This window comes from Vicugna pacos, chromosome 3, assembly GCF_048564905.1.
Source record: "Vicugna pacos chromosome 3, VicPac4, whole genome shotgun sequence".
In the NCBI taxonomy this organism is placed as follows: Eukaryota; Metazoa; Chordata; class Mammalia; order Artiodactyla; family Camelidae; genus Vicugna; species Vicugna pacos.
In genome coordinates this window covers 27,759,179-27,774,498 of record NC_132989.1, presented here as the reverse complement: position 1 = coordinate 27,774,498, position 15,320 = coordinate 27,759,179, and the positions used below count along the sequence as shown (strand labels likewise).

The 15,320-nt window shown below is 45.0% G+C and overlaps 1 protein-coding gene across 3 annotated transcripts in view; it reads right to left on the bottom strand.

Moving 5' to 3' along the window:
* FSTL4 (follistatin like 4) overlaps positions 1 to 7,115 on the bottom strand; it is a 471,313-nt gene extending 464,198 nt beyond the window's left edge. For all 3 annotated transcript variants that reach the window (XM_072957366.1, XM_072957368.1, XM_072957375.1), the window contains exon 1: positions 7,057 to 7,115. In XM_072957366.1, the coding sequence (XP_072813467.1) occupies positions 7,057 to 7,085 (29 nt within the window). In that variant the 5' untranslated portion in view covers positions 7,086 to 7,115. The remainder of the gene's footprint in view (positions 1 to 7,056) is intronic.
* Between the last annotated feature and the right edge of the window lie 8,205 nt (positions 7,116 to 15,320).

Below are 15,320 nucleotides of genomic sequence, written 5' to 3'. Positions count from 1 at the left end.
AGTGGTGCTCGGCCAGGCTCCTGCCCCAGCAGGCATGGCTGCCACCCGACAACAGCGGCACATGAAGACACCCCCTGGGTTATACATGGTTCTCACAGCTGCCCCCCATCTTTCTCTGCCCCTGGCTGAAGACAGATGAGCGTAGAAGAACCTGGTGTCTGAAACTCACTGGGAGGGTAGAATTATGTTCTACCCTTAACATCAATATTTCAATCAATATTTTAGAAATAAATCCATGCAGAGGTCTTGGCTCTCCAAGAATAACAGGTAATAGAGACAAAGGCCTCTGTAACTCCACTCAAAACAGGGACAAAATCCACAATGAGGGGTGAAGAAAAGCTTCTATTGAGACTTTCTCTCAAAAACTTAAAACTAAAAATTATAAAGATATATTTATTTTTAGCTTATGTTTTTAAATGTGAACATAGAAACTCTGCTAATTATTAGAAGGAACAAAGAATAAATGATAGATTGGCATAATCACTCCACCATTTGCTTTGGACAAATCCATAAAAAAGCAAAGCAGAGTGCGTGATCTGATGGGGAGGCAATAACTCAGGATCTTCCTCCCCTGCCTGGGTTCAGCTGTCCTAAGCCTGCCGGGCTACCCTCCCTGCAGGTCCAGAGCCAACTGAAGCTGCCTTTGCACTGTAGAAAGCAGCACAGAATGGCGACACACAGAAGCTGGATTAAAAGAAAGGTAACAAAAGCCTGCAGAATTCCCAAGAAGACAGGATAGATGCACTCAATCAAGGAACATGAGCTCGAGCTGGCTACCAGACAGCTTTGGGGGGTCATTCCATCATCCCGCCCTGTTTGGTCCAGGCCAATCCCCTACCAGGGACCTTTCATCCCCACCTGCTGGGTCCCGGATGGGGGCCGGGAGAGGGTGGGCGTGTTGAGTCCTTGATCTCCCTGCCTGAGCAAGATCTGAGGACTTCAGAGAAGGGAAGATAAACAGCCAAACTAGGTGCGATGGGATGGCTTGTTTTCTTCCAACACTGAAATCAGGGAAGTAGCCAAGGGGAAGCCATCTCAGCCCTTCCTGCTTCATTGGGGTGGACAGGGTATGCCTGCAGGCATCCGTTATCCTACACACCAGCCCACTGAGGGTGCCTGGACACCAACCCCCATGGAGACCCAGAGAGAGTCGCTGCCACCTTTTCCACAGTAAGAAGGCAGTCTCCAGGAGGGGCCTGCTTCTAGCAGACCCTTGCTCACTTATCCACAGAAAAGGTGAGAAACTGGAAACAGCAGCAGGGGCCCAGCTGGGCTCCACGCTGGAATCATACAATAATGGTATGATCAGAGATGGTCAGAGGCAGCTCCACAGGACTGCTCTGGCCCAGACACGGGAGAGATACAAAAATACCAGACAGCTCTTGTTCAACATGATCTCTTCTCTCAGGGAACAGAGAATAACAACCACGACTTATCAAGCTCCTTCCACGTACCAAGGACTGTGCTCCACCCTCGCATTTAACCCTCCAACAACTCTGTGACTCAGCTACTCATGTTACAAACGGGAGAGCCAAGATGCACGCCTGAGAAGAGATACAGACCAGTTAGAATCTGGATTAGGCCCTGCTGCCTAATCCAGAAGCCCATGCTCCTAACAGCCAGACTGGCCTGCCCTCCAGCGATCTCACCAAGAGCTCTGGTGTCTCAAACAGAAGCTGACGTGGGAAGGTCAAAAATATCTCATGGGATGTGCCTATACTTCACAACAACCTGGAGAATTAGAAAAACTTGGCGGATAATTTAAGCTTCATAAAATGCCTGCCAAGTTGTGATTACGTGAGTAAATCTTGACTGTGAGCTCTTGAAGCCGGGACCTCAGTCAGATGCTTGCTTTGCCCTCCCAGAGTGCCATAGCTCCCCTGCTTTGCATTTTAACTCGTGGTCATATGATTCACTGAGTAACTGTCTCCCCCATTAGTGTTTGTGTTACCCCAGCATGACGTCCATGACTGGCACATAGTAGGCACACAGTGGATACTCCCTGAATGGGGAGGTAAATGACCAGCAAGGAAGTTGGTATGGCTGGACCTTAGCCAGGACAGTAAAGAGCATGGCGGTGGGAGCAGGGCTCCAGAAACGGTACCTCCCCACCGACAGGGAATCCTGGGCACCTCCAAGCATTCAGTCAAGCCCTGGAGTTTCCTGTCTCCTTTGGGATCTCCACCTGGGGCCAGGGGAGGCCTGGCCCCCTTATTTGATGCCTTCAGGACAGACTTTACTCATTCACATCCTCAAAATGTTCCTCAGTCATTTTAAATATGGAAATTTTGTCCTGAATAGAAGAAAATGCTCTGAAAACTTATGCTTTGCCTTTCAAATGAGCAAAGATTCCCTGAATTATGAAAGTAAACAAATTAGGGTAGAAGATCTCCAAATAATCACATAAACTCCAATTTCCTGTTTTAACATAAACATCAAAATAATAAACTCAGGCATATATGGGGGGAAAAAAAATCCAGCCTGATGCTGTTGCATTCTTTAGAAGCTGAAACCTAAATGACTAAATTGGCAGTTTATTAACAGGAAAATTATGCTAAGTAGCTTCATGTTGATGTCAAGAATTTTATGCGGAGAGTTATGGCGTGGTACCCTGAGTGCCTCATTTGCATTTTCTCATTTAGAGAGAACAATGGCTCCAAATGAGTGCAGCATGTTCACATTACACACCCAAGAACATTTGCACAGATGGAAAGGAATATCTTGATACCAGAGTGATTAAGCCTTTTGTTCATTATGCTCTAGCCTAGACGTAGGGGAAAAGGGGGAGATTAACATCACTTAGGCTGGTAATGAAGGGACCTGGGGCCAAAGCTCTTAAATTTCTCAGAGGACAAGCAGCCATAGCCCACAGGACACTATTTTTCAGGGCTCCTCTGGTTTGGTTTTACTCAATGGGAACTGGGCAGTGTGGGATGAATGAATAAATACTTGCCCCACATCAAATCATGGAAGACTTTGTGAGAAGAGTGGCAGGGAGAACCAGACACAGCCCACACCTGTAAAACCTGGGCTGTTCAGCTCCACAGAGTGGGTGCTTCCCATTGGTTGTTCAACCAATGTCTATCAAAAACACAAATGTATTGTGCACTCACCTTGTGCTTAGTCCCCCGCTGGATGAAAGAGCAGAAGGAAGAACCATGCCAACTCTCTATGAGTTTATGGACCAATTGAGGAAACAATCCTTAGATACGTGGCATCTTTAGAAACCATGTGATTCTATAAAACCAAGTGCTGGATCAAGTGCCTTTACACAAGCAAACACAGGTACAGTTAATCATGGCTATGGACCAGGAACGGATCATTGGAAGAAGTAACTCTGAACATCCCAGAATGGATCAGAATTTCAGCTCATCCAACAAAAAAATGGAGGGCATTCCAGCAGGAAGGAACTGCCCAAGCTAAAGTATAAAAGCACAAGTGATGGAGACCATCAGGAAGACTTGTGTTCGCATCACACAAGGCTCACTTTTCCAAAATCCTAAGGCCATCGGCAGAGACTTAGCCTACTCTAGAGTTAATGTAGCAGAAACCATGCTATGTGGTTACCAAATCTCACTTCACATTCCTCCTTGTCTGGGAACAGGAAAAATTGTGTTTCCCAGCCCCCCTGCAGTCAGGCTGAGCCATGTAACTAGTTCTGTGGGAAAGATAAACTTTTGTCATGTAGTCACACTGAGCTCTAGGAGGTGTTTGTTACTGCAGCATAACCTATTGTATCTTGACTAATATATAGAACAAACTTATTCATTATTTGAAGCCTGACATCATATATTCATACAATCATCCAAAGAATCTTCATTAAGATCTCTTAATGTGCTGGACACTCCATTAAGCACTGGAAACACAGCAGTAAGCAAGAACCACAGAGCCCCTTCCCTCATAAGGCTTATCGTCAAATGGACATCAATCCCAAATATTAACTTTCATGGATCACAAAATCCAATTCCATTTTTTAAAAGGGGAAACTGTAGATAGAACACTTGATAAATTACTGAATTGGAATAAGATCTTCCAAACCCATACATCATTCGATGTATCTGTTCCTTGGCCAGTTGGCTTTTTGGAAAATCCTCTACCCGGTCTTAAAGTCAGAGTGTCCTCAGCCAGAGTGACTCTACAGGCAGCCACTCTCTGGCCTATAAATGGTTTTCTCTGATTCCCATTTGAAGAGCAAGCCCTGGGAGTTCATTATCACAGCCAACACTCCTGAAAGGGCACTAACTTCAGAAGTTCCAAAGAGGCCCATGAGAGAAATATCTTTTTCTCTTCAAAACAATATTATTATTATTTCATTAGAATGAAATATGTTGAATTTTTTAAAATGTGCTTTGTACTATATTGTTTTTAATTAAGTTTACTGAGGTACAACTTACAAACAATAAAATGCATCTATTTTAAACATATGTTTTGATGAATTTTGACAAATTTTTACATTCATGTAAACTGCCAACTACAGTCAAAATATAGAATGTTTCCATCAGAGTGAAAAGTTCCCTACTGTCCCACCCTAGTCAATCCCACCAACCTCAGGCAAACATTGATCTGCTTTCTGTGCCCATAGATTAGATCTGTCTTTTCCAGAGCTTCATTTAAATAAATATGTATTCTTGGCTGTCTTGCCTACTCTCACTCAACATAATGTTTTTGAGCATTATCCATGTCATTACATGTACCATAATTCATTCCTTTTTCTTGCTGAGTAGTATTCCATTGTGTGGATATACCACAATTTATCCTGCTGACATATACTTGGATTGTTTCCAGCATTTAACTATTATGAATAATGCTGCTATGAACTTCCATGTACAAGTTTTAGGACGAGTATGTTTTCACCTTACATGGTTATATACTTTGAAGTGGAATTGATGGATCTTATTGTAAATGTACTTTTAACTGCATAAAAAACTGACCAACTATTCTACAAAGTGGTTGGCCCATTGTACACTCTCACCAACAAGGTATAAGGGTTCCAGTTGCTCCATATCCTCTCCAACATGGTATTATTTTAACTGTAGCCATTCTAATGTACATGTAGTGGTATCTCCTTGCAGTCTTAATTTGCATTTGCCTAGTGACAAATAATATGGAGTAGCTTTTCATGTGTTTATTGGCTGCTCACATATTTGTGTGTGTGTGAATCATCTGTTCAAATCCTTTGTCCTTTTAAAGATTAGATTGTTTGTCTTTCTACTGTTGATTTTTAAGAGTTCTTTATATATTCTGAATAGAAGTTATTTATCAGAAATACATATTTAAAGTATTTTCTCTCAATCTGTGGCTTGACTTTCCATTTCATTAACAGTGTCTTTAAAAGATCAGATTATTTTAATTTTGATGCAATCAAATGTATCAATTTTATTTTTTCTAGTTAGTGTTTTTTGTTTTCTACAAATCTTTGCATATCCCAAGGTCATGAAGATTTTCTCCCACTTTTTTCCTGGAGGTTTTATAGTTTTTAGCATTTACAGTTAGGTTTATGATCCATTTTAAGTTAATTTTTGTATACGACATGAAGTAAAAGTTGAGGATCATTTTTTTTCCATGTGAGTATCCAGCTGTTCCAGCCCTATCATTTCTGTTGAACAGACTATCATTTCTCCTTTGAATTAACTTGGCATCATTGTTGAAAATCAATTGACCACATGTGCAGGGGTCTATTTCTAGCCTCTACTCTGGTTCATTGATCTCTATGTCTACATTTATGCCAATACCACACCATGATGATTACAGTAGCTTTATGGTAAGTCTTATAATCAGGGAGTGTAAGTCCTCCAACTTTTTTCTCCTCTTTTCAAATTGTTTTAGCTATTCTAGGTCCTTACCATTTTCATATAAAATTCAGAACATCATCTTTAGAGGGTATTTCAAAGTGTGGTGTTTCACTGTATTGACATTATCAGAAAAAAGCTCAAACTAGATCCAGAGATGAAAACTTAGATGCAACTTGGAGGTTGGTTAGTTCTGTGCAGTGATGGGGAAAATGGCCTATTACTAAGATATCGCGTTAGTCTGTCAATAAATGGCTGGTCCACCAGAGATGGGCACTCCATGAGCCACCAGCTCCTCAGATCTGTGATTTGTTTTGTTTAGGAGAGGAAAATCTCTCAGACATGCCTGCCATGCTTTTAAATTGTTGATCATAGAGACAATCAACCTTCAAAATCCTGCCTCTGCCTCCCTCCTGCCTTTCACCGAATCCTGGCTAACAGCCTAGGGCTACTAGTTAGTGTCTTGTCATCTCTGGGTGAGTTGGCCTGCACCATACTCTGGGAATCACAGGATTGTGAAGAGTGATACTAAAACACTATGATAGATGGGGAGATTTGGGAAAGGATGAAGCTCTATACCAGTGTAAGGGGTTGTTATTAATAGAGACCTTCATAATACTTGAGAGAGGATGTCTGGGTATGTGGGACTAAAGCTGGCTTCATGGCTCCAGAACTGCAGTTAATCATGTGAAAAAGGGCAATTTACCTTGTGCTGAACACCAGAGGGCCCTCCATTTGTTGACACTGGGGAGACGCATTTTAGGAAAATAAAGAGATGAAGGTCTAGATAGGAAATTTTGTCAGTACCAGTGTTATTCATGAAATAAAACTTTCAAGGACATTGACCGACCCCCCCCCCAAATCCTCTCTGTCCCTTAGTCTGTTCTGAAGCCGAGAATCTAGATTAAGCCAGCCAAGAACAATGTTATCACCAGACCATCCTTATTGCTTTCACCTCTCCAGCATTCCGAGTACTCTGCTCACCAATAGCTGAGATATCAAAGGGTGCCTAATGTCATCTCCCTGGTGTAGAACTGATACCCATGTCAGCTAGTCAGTATCCCTATGCCTGACCCTCAGGCCTGAGTCCACCTCACTCATACATGCAAGATGGAAACCAGCTGCAAAGTGATTGCATGACCCAACTGGGCCATGCCATTCATCTAGACCTTACCAAGACCCATGCAATACTCAGCCTTGCTGGCCATGGGGCTACTTGGTATCAAGAGACGGCATCCACCCCTGAGCACAACACAGCCGACAATACCTGAAAACACTGAAGCTGGTGCTCCCCATCCACGGGGAAGGGCAGCTTCTCCTCCATGTCCTTTGTGGGGGGCTTCACCTCACCACAGCATGGCCATCCTCACTCTCCTCCAGGAAACACTGCTTTGGAAATTGTCTAATTTCCTTTATCCCTGTGAATGAGTCAAAAGAAGAAAGCAGGGTTTTTTGAGGCTCGAGGGGCATTTCTTTCTGTTGTGGGGTCTAACATATTTTAGTATTGTATACACTGAAAATAATGAAGGGATAGATTCAAGAGAGGCAGGGCAGTTGGCTCCGAATAGAGCTCCTTGTACAGGAAGAAGATCCCAGCTGAATAACACGCCTCCAACTTCAAAACAGTATGAAGGGATTCAATTTGTAAAACCAATCAGACTTCAAATATTGAAAATAAAGCCAGTTTGAACAATTCTTTCTTTTTCTTCCATCCTCTGCTGAATGAAATTAAGAAAGGCATATCACCACTTCACATGCAAGATAAAGCACTGTTTCATGTAAAAGCAGTCTCATTTTTTTTCGAAGTCCACAGCCTCCTATGTTAATGTTTGAATTATTATTGAGCTGCAAATTGGAGCCAGTGGCACATCAGTGTGTTAACTATACATTCGAAAGCTGGGTGGCAGTTGGGGGACCATCACTTTATTCCCAATCATGTCTTCACATTATACAAACCACATCCCACATCCAGAGCTAACTATGTCACAGACAAAGGCAAGATTCAGGGAGCCAGAGAGCCATCCACTTTCAGAAGTAATGGGACAGACAATGAAATGGGAAAGCTCCAACAGGCAGCAAACTTGGCAACAACAAAAGGCATTTCAATGACTAGAAGATTTAGCCGGACTCTTGTGGAAGCTGAAATAGAGACGGCTACTTCCTGGGATGTTAAGAAATTGTAGCAGACAGATCAGAATGTGAGTTTAAACTTTTTGTTGAAAAGGACACCACGACCTCCTCTTCCATTGCTGAAGCAGTCATCTTGCAGGTGCTATATCTCTGCAGTCCAGGTGCCCCCATCATCCGCAGGAGAAAGACATCACCATTGTACCCAGGTTCCCACTGACACAGGAAAGGGTGGGGTGAGAGGATGGCCATGTCCCAGGTCTCATTTGAGTCCCTGGGATGCACCCCACCAAGTGTGGGTGCTTGGCTTCAAGTAGGAACTAATTCAAAAGCAAGCCAAAGTTGAGTAAAAGATTTATTCAGAGAGAGACAGAGTACAGGCTGTCACAGAAGGCAAGAGAAATGCTACTAGGCACAGGGTTGGGTGCTTAGTTTAAAGTAAAAGTAGATACACACTCCACAGAGTGCAGTCCATCTCACTCAGAAGGGAGAGTGGCCATGGGGTGTGGGGTTGCTAGTTTTTATGGGCTCAGTAACTTCATATGCTAACACGTGGGAGGATTATTCCAACTACTCTGGGGAAGGGGATGGGATTCCCAGGAACTGGGCCACTGCCCACGTTTTGACCTTTTATGGTCAGCCTTATGTCATGACATGACATGACATTGACCTGTCATGGTGCATATGGGCATGTCATTCACCATGTTAATATCTTACAGTGAGTGCATAATGAAGCTCAAGGTCTACCAGAAGTCAAATCGTGCACCACTCGGTGTTAATTGCTGTGTCATTCCTTGAATGGCCGTGCCCTGTCCCCTTCCTTCCTATCTCATCACCAAACAGACCTGGGGAGCAGTCACCAAAGGCTGTGGGATAGGCTAACTGTGAAGGGACAACCCAGGGGACAATCACTTCAAGAGCCCAGGAGCAGGAGGTGCTGCCCTCAGGGGAAGAAGTAAGATAAGGAGGCCTTGCTAGGGACAGACAGGTGAAGACCCAGCCAGTATCTTAGTTTCTAAGGCCAAGAAGATTGCAAAGCAGGACATAGACTTCCTCCCCAAATCTGAACCCTAGAACCATTCCACACTGGTTTAAAAGGGGCAATTCAAGTGTGACCCAGAGACCATTCAGTCCCACACAGCTGAAATAAATCCTTGCAACCTCATCCTGACATAGTGAGGAAGCTGGGGATAGAAAGAGTGAAAAGGGCAGAGGGTTCCAGGACAGCTTTAGGGGAACCAAGAGGATGAGGGCAGTTACTGGTCAGGGGGAGCCATCCACCACCCTTAAAACTCCATCAGGAACTATGGGCCTGGACGGGAAGGGATGGGAAGAGAAGCACTGATAACTTACAGACAAGCTCTGCTGGTCCTTTGTGCACAGAAAGAAAGAATGGGGAGGTGAAAAGGGCCAAGGTGAGGGAGCACCCAGCTCTGGGATATTCTATCCAGAGCCTGGCCAAGAACAACAGGCTGGTGTTCCAGCCTGTTGAAGGGAGCTGTACCCTTCACTCACTCAACAGTTTCGTATTGTTCCAAGCCTGGGGGTGGCCATTTGAAACAGAAAAGTGAATAAGAAGAGGTCTCCTGCCTAGCGCCTAGCAGATTATGAGTGTTCAGCAAACAACGATGCAGAGCCAAAAGGCACTCCCGGCTCAAGGATCTTGGGATGAGAGCCTGTGGAAGCACAGTTCTCCCAGGTGCGGATCAGTATCCACCAGGCGTCCAAGTTAGAGCCTCTGCAGCTAGAGTGCCTGGGAATCTACACACCTTCGATCAGGGCAGCAGCCCCAGGAAATCTCCCAGAAGGGACTCATACTACCACGGGATCTGGAAATGAGCTGCTGGGGTAAGGAAGTTCTCCCAATTTTATCACTGGAAGCAGGGCTCCATGTTCCCTAAGCAAGATATCTCCAGACATGGAGGGACAGAAATGAAAGGAAGGAACTGGAAAGAGGGTACAACTCTAGGTCCTTGAAGCTAAACCATCTTTGTTACAGAGACTGGAATCAGCCTGCATGTATACAACGGTCCTTCATGTGGTCAATTTCCTCTTGGGAATTGGGCAACATGGTATGAAATGACTTAGAGATAGAATGGTCAGCAACCAAACTGAATTACTGGGGGAAAAAAACAAAAAACAAGAAGAAGTGAGGAGAGTATCAGATAAGGTTCTTTAGTTGTAAGCATTGTACTTCAGAGGGAAGGGAGAGAGAGAGAGGGAGAGGGGAAAAGAAAAGAAAGAAAGAAGAAAGGAAGTGGAAAGATCCTGGAAAAAAAAGATTGAAAAGAAAGGAATTTATCAGACTATTAAAGGGAAGCTCAGAGAAGCAAAGGTCTTGGGAAGGACAGGAATTCAATCTGTCCAAGAGCTGCCCTGGGTGACATGAGTCACAGGCCACCTCCTTAAGGCACAGAGCTCAGGACAACTCCACCGCAGATTCAAATCCAGGGGCTGGTAGGCCCAGCGCAGCCATGTGTCTACCTGGGGTCTAGTTCTGTGAGCAATGGTCCCTGAAATTTGGTACAGGAAGTTCCCCAAAAGACAAGAGGGGTGCTTACCAGAAAAGGAAAGGAAAGGCCAAGTAGCTGAAATAAAAGAAGTGCATCATGTACAACCTCCTGGCTGCTTGGCACGTGCTTGCCTGCATATGTAGATTCATGAACACGTCGGTGCGTGCACGCGCACACACACATACACACACACACTCCTGCCCAGATAGCCATATACCTTAGGGCTTTGGAACCAGACTGTCAAGGTTTGAATCCTGTCTCGACCAATACATGACCTTGGGAGAACTATGTAAATTTTCTGTATCTGTTTCCTTATTGATAAAACAGGGATAATATCACCAGTAAGACTTGCTGGGAGGATTACACAAATAATGCATGTGAAGTTTTAGCACAGTGCCTGGCACCCAGTAAGAGCTCAGTAAGTGTTAACTGTGGAGGTTTCCTCACATACACTTTTAAAAAACTCCTCCATCTAACATTGTATTACCATCCCATCCCTTCTCAAAAGCAAACAGCCTAAAGTCATCTCTAGTTACTGCTCCAACTTCAGGCCCAAGATCTCTGGGTAACATTCATTTCTCCCACCTCAATATTCTACCACCTACAGACTAAATGGTAAATTTACCCACCACCAACACACCCTACTAATAATGGGAGAAAGGAAGAAGAAAAAGAAAGAAAATTTCAAGGTTGTATGATTCAGAAAGCAAGGAGATACAGAGAGGATCCTGTTCTTTGTACTGCCCTGCTCCCCAGTTCAGAGGCGTGGGTGTCCTGGGCATTAGAAGAATGAGTCTCAGGAATAGAGGGGCGTGCTTGGTGGGAACATCCCTGAGAACACCCAACATTCGTGGCTCTTATTCTGTGCTCATCAACAACCTTCTGATAATCAGAGCAGTTTCATGGTCTTTGACAATCTCTAGCAGAGCAATGTGACCTACGGGTCATCCGGTAGACCCCTTGTCCCCTTACAACTGGACTTTTACAGGATAAACTTCAATGGAGTGAATATGAGGTTAGCCTGACAGAAGAGTCTTTTTTAGAACTTAATTCTCTTTATATGAACAGACTGAGGCTCTCAGGCATGAGACTGAAGACCAAATATTCAAGTGGTTTGGGAAGATAGAAATTTATTCATCTCTTATTTCTAAGGCTGGAGAGTTCCAAAGTGGAGATAGCAAGAGTTCAAGTCTCTCAACCATGCCCACCTCATCAAGATTCTCAAATTCCTCTTGAAGAAGATCATCCATTCATTCTTCTAACGACATCTTATTAAGCCTCTTCTCTGAGACAGGCTCTGTAATGTAAAAGAAAGGAAGCTTTTATTCCCAGCTGTGTGATCCTGGGCCATTGCTCTCCAAGGACGCATGTCCCACAGACGCACAATGAAGGCAGGACAGAATGATCTGGCATGTCTTATTCAGCCTGAATCATGCCCAGTTCTACACAAGTTGGGGGATCTCACATTCCAGCTGGTCATTTCTGGTCAACAGCATCCTTCGCCAAGTTCAGCAAAGCTGCTAGACGCCTTCTGGAGGGAGGTATGGCCAGGCCCAGATGGCTTATTAAAAACAGGAAGCTTTTGTGACGGCAAACTAGCCATCGAGAAGAGACATGCAAGTTAACTGTAACATATGAGCATCCCGTTCACTCTGAGATGATTTTTAAATTTCATTTTGGCTAAAGAAATCGGTCCATCTGTCTGGCTTCTGGAGCAATTAGAGAACACAGTAGAACTTGAAAGGCAAAAAAATGAAACAAACAAACAAATACAGTCAAAAATACGACAAAGAAAGAGATGCTAAATGCCTTGGATATGTCCCAGAGGAGAAAAGAGATGGGAGTTGGGCACAGGGTTGGGCATGTAGACTCCAGACCTGACTGGGACGCTTCAGGGCCAGAGGGCTGCTCTGACCCTGATCTGCTTTGGGACTCCCAGGCAGTTGGGAGAGTTGGAGGGAAGGCAGGGCAGATAGCTCACCCCGTTTCCCTCCATATAAGCAGCAGAGAGAAGGGCTAAAGAAACAACAGGCACAATTTAGGGTGGGCACACTTTTTTTGCCTGATACAGGGCCCACACTGGACATCTCCCTCAAGAAGATTGAGATCAAATCATCCATGACCTCCAACAAGAACTCATTCACCTTTTGGTCTGGGCTAGGCTGCACTGGACAAGCCCTGGTCTGAAGGCAGGGATGGACACAGGGGAAGTCCATCCACACACTGGAAAAGATTCAAACACTGTTTCAGTCAGACACTGCACAAAGCACAGGAGAGAGAGCAGGCTGAAGATGAGAAAATCAGAGGAAACCAGAGAGGTCTGGAGACACCCCAAGGCCACGCAGCAATCTAAAACATAAACACACTGACACCTGGTCTGATCTCCTTGTCCACAGTATCTAGAAAGTGGAAGGGAGGTTTCGCAGAGAGCTGAAAGGCTGGGAGTTTACACATCCACAGTGGAAAAGGTACAGACAGGGGGATTTAGAGCTTGGCTAAGGTAGGGGGCCAAGAGAGTTATGGGGTCACAGTTATTTTTACACTGTCGCTCGAGAGTAGCAATAAAGAAAAAAGGAAAAAGATAAAGCAGAACAAAAGGAATGCTGGCAGGTGGTGGGATGCCCGTTGATTTGCAGAGCACGCCCGAAGGCGCAGGGAGAAGCAGACAGGCACTACCTGCAAGGGTGCCAGCGCTTTCCTTTAAGTCTGGTCAGAGATTTCCACACAGAGAAATAAGGAAAGACTTTCTAATTACCTCTAAAACCAGTATTCTTTCTTCTCCCTCGTTCTGTGATTCCAGCTTCTCTTAAAGTATCTCCCAGCCCTGTTGCCACAGGGCCAGAGAGACACCCCCAGCTGAGGGTGGCACCCAGTGATTCATGCACAACCAACCCACATGCTCCCCACTGGGCACCTGGGGCTGATGGGAACCCCCTAAAGTCAATTCAGAGCCAGTAGTCAGAGGAGCAGGAAACCTTCCGACAGGAGGCAGTTTGTGAGCACCTGGGGCCCTCCTGGGCCTGTTTCTAGTGTAAGAAAGAGAGGAGGCTTCTGGCAAAGACTACGACCAGGGCCTGTGCCCTGACCATGGCTGGGACTGCACTCTGGGCCCTGGGAAAGATGGCCCTGCAAAGACGGTCCCTCCACACTCAGCGGATCCCAGAACTCCTGGCAGAAGAGACAGCAGGTGGAACTAGAGGGCTGGTGGGCTGCCACCTCTATTGCTCCCTGCCCAGCTTGGAGCCTGTGCTTTCCCACAAGGATGCTCTTTCCTCTTCCACACGTCCAGACCCTTGGGCAGCAGTGGGATTCGGTCTAGGCCTGCACTGCCCACAGCTGAGGGGTTTCCCAGCTCTCTCCACTTTCCATCAGATACTCCTGAAGCAGGGGCCGACCTGAGCTGGCTTGGAACAACAGCCTGACCAGGACAGTTTACAACCAGACTGAAGATTATTTCTTGGATTCTCTCTATGCATCAGTGTCTCAGTCTCACCACCTGGCCCTTGACTTCACACATGGCTTCTCCATGCTCAAGTCTTAATTTCATTCCTTCCTGCACAGTTCAAGTTCCAGCCCCTACCTAGCATAGTGCCTGGGCACACGGAAGGTTCGTAAACAGTTGTTGAATTAAAAATAAATGCGTGAATAAATGACAGACATCCTCAAGGTATTTTCCCCCAAGAATTATATGTGGCTGGTATATATTTCTAAACTTTTGCATATCAGAATCAGTCATTCTATCATCTTCACTCACAAATAAAAACCAGCTTGGTTAGTTACAAAATTCTTGGATTCCAACTGTGTCTCATGGTGGGTAATCTAGCTTTTCTAACTATAGGACTACTTTCCCTTTGTCCTTGAAGTTCAAAAATGTAGCCAGACCCCCTGAACCCACTGATCAGTCTTAACACTATTAAGCATGAGACACCCAGACACTGGGTACCTTCTGACATTCATCATTTCATGCACAAAGCACCACCTATAAAGTAGTCTTGCCAAAAATGTTGAACCACAACCAAGTTTCTAGAGCTAACTTCCATTTGCAGGAAACAAAGAGGACAAAAGAACAAGTTAAAAGAACTGATTCAGGTTCTATTGAATGAAAAAAATGAAAGGGGGCTGTGCTTTAGATTAAAACAGAGGTTAAAAAACAATAAATATTTATAATCCCACAATTTCTGTGGATCAGGAATTCAAAAGGGGATTAGCTAGGTGGTGGTGGCTCAGGGTCTCTCATAAGGTTGCAGTCAGAATGTGAGCCGGGGCTGTGGACTTACCTGAAAGTTTGCCTGGAACTGAGGAAGGGTTTCCAAGATTGCTTACTCACATGGCTGGTAAGCTGATACCCATTATTGGCAGGAGGCCTCACTGTCTCCCATGCGGACCTTTCCACAGGCTGCTGAGTGTCTTCACAACATGGCAACCTGCTTCCCTCACAATGAGCCCTCCAAGAGAGCATAAGGTGGAACACTGATGTCTTTATAACCCAGCCTTGGAAATCACATCCAGCTACTTCTGTCACATTCCTTGTTAAAAGCAAGCCACGTTCAGGGAAACATCTTGTGTATGTGCTGATCAGTATCCTGGGTAAACCAGCAAGAGAGTGTGAGAGTAAGCGGGGGGCTGTGCAGTGCAGGACCTCAAAGAGCAGGGCATCCCTGCGGGGCTGTCAGAGCAGGCTCCTTACCCAGAAGTGCCCCCTTATGACCTCCTTCTCCTCCTAATGTGCCTCTCAGTGTCCAAGGCAGGTCCCTCTTTATCAACATCCATCAGATGTTTCCCTCTGGAAAGGCCTAGAAATATCTCATGCCTAACTCCTTTCTCCCTACAATCAACACGAGTTTAGGAAGAAAAGGCCACGGCACAGTCCATGCTGGAATTTTTTTCTTTC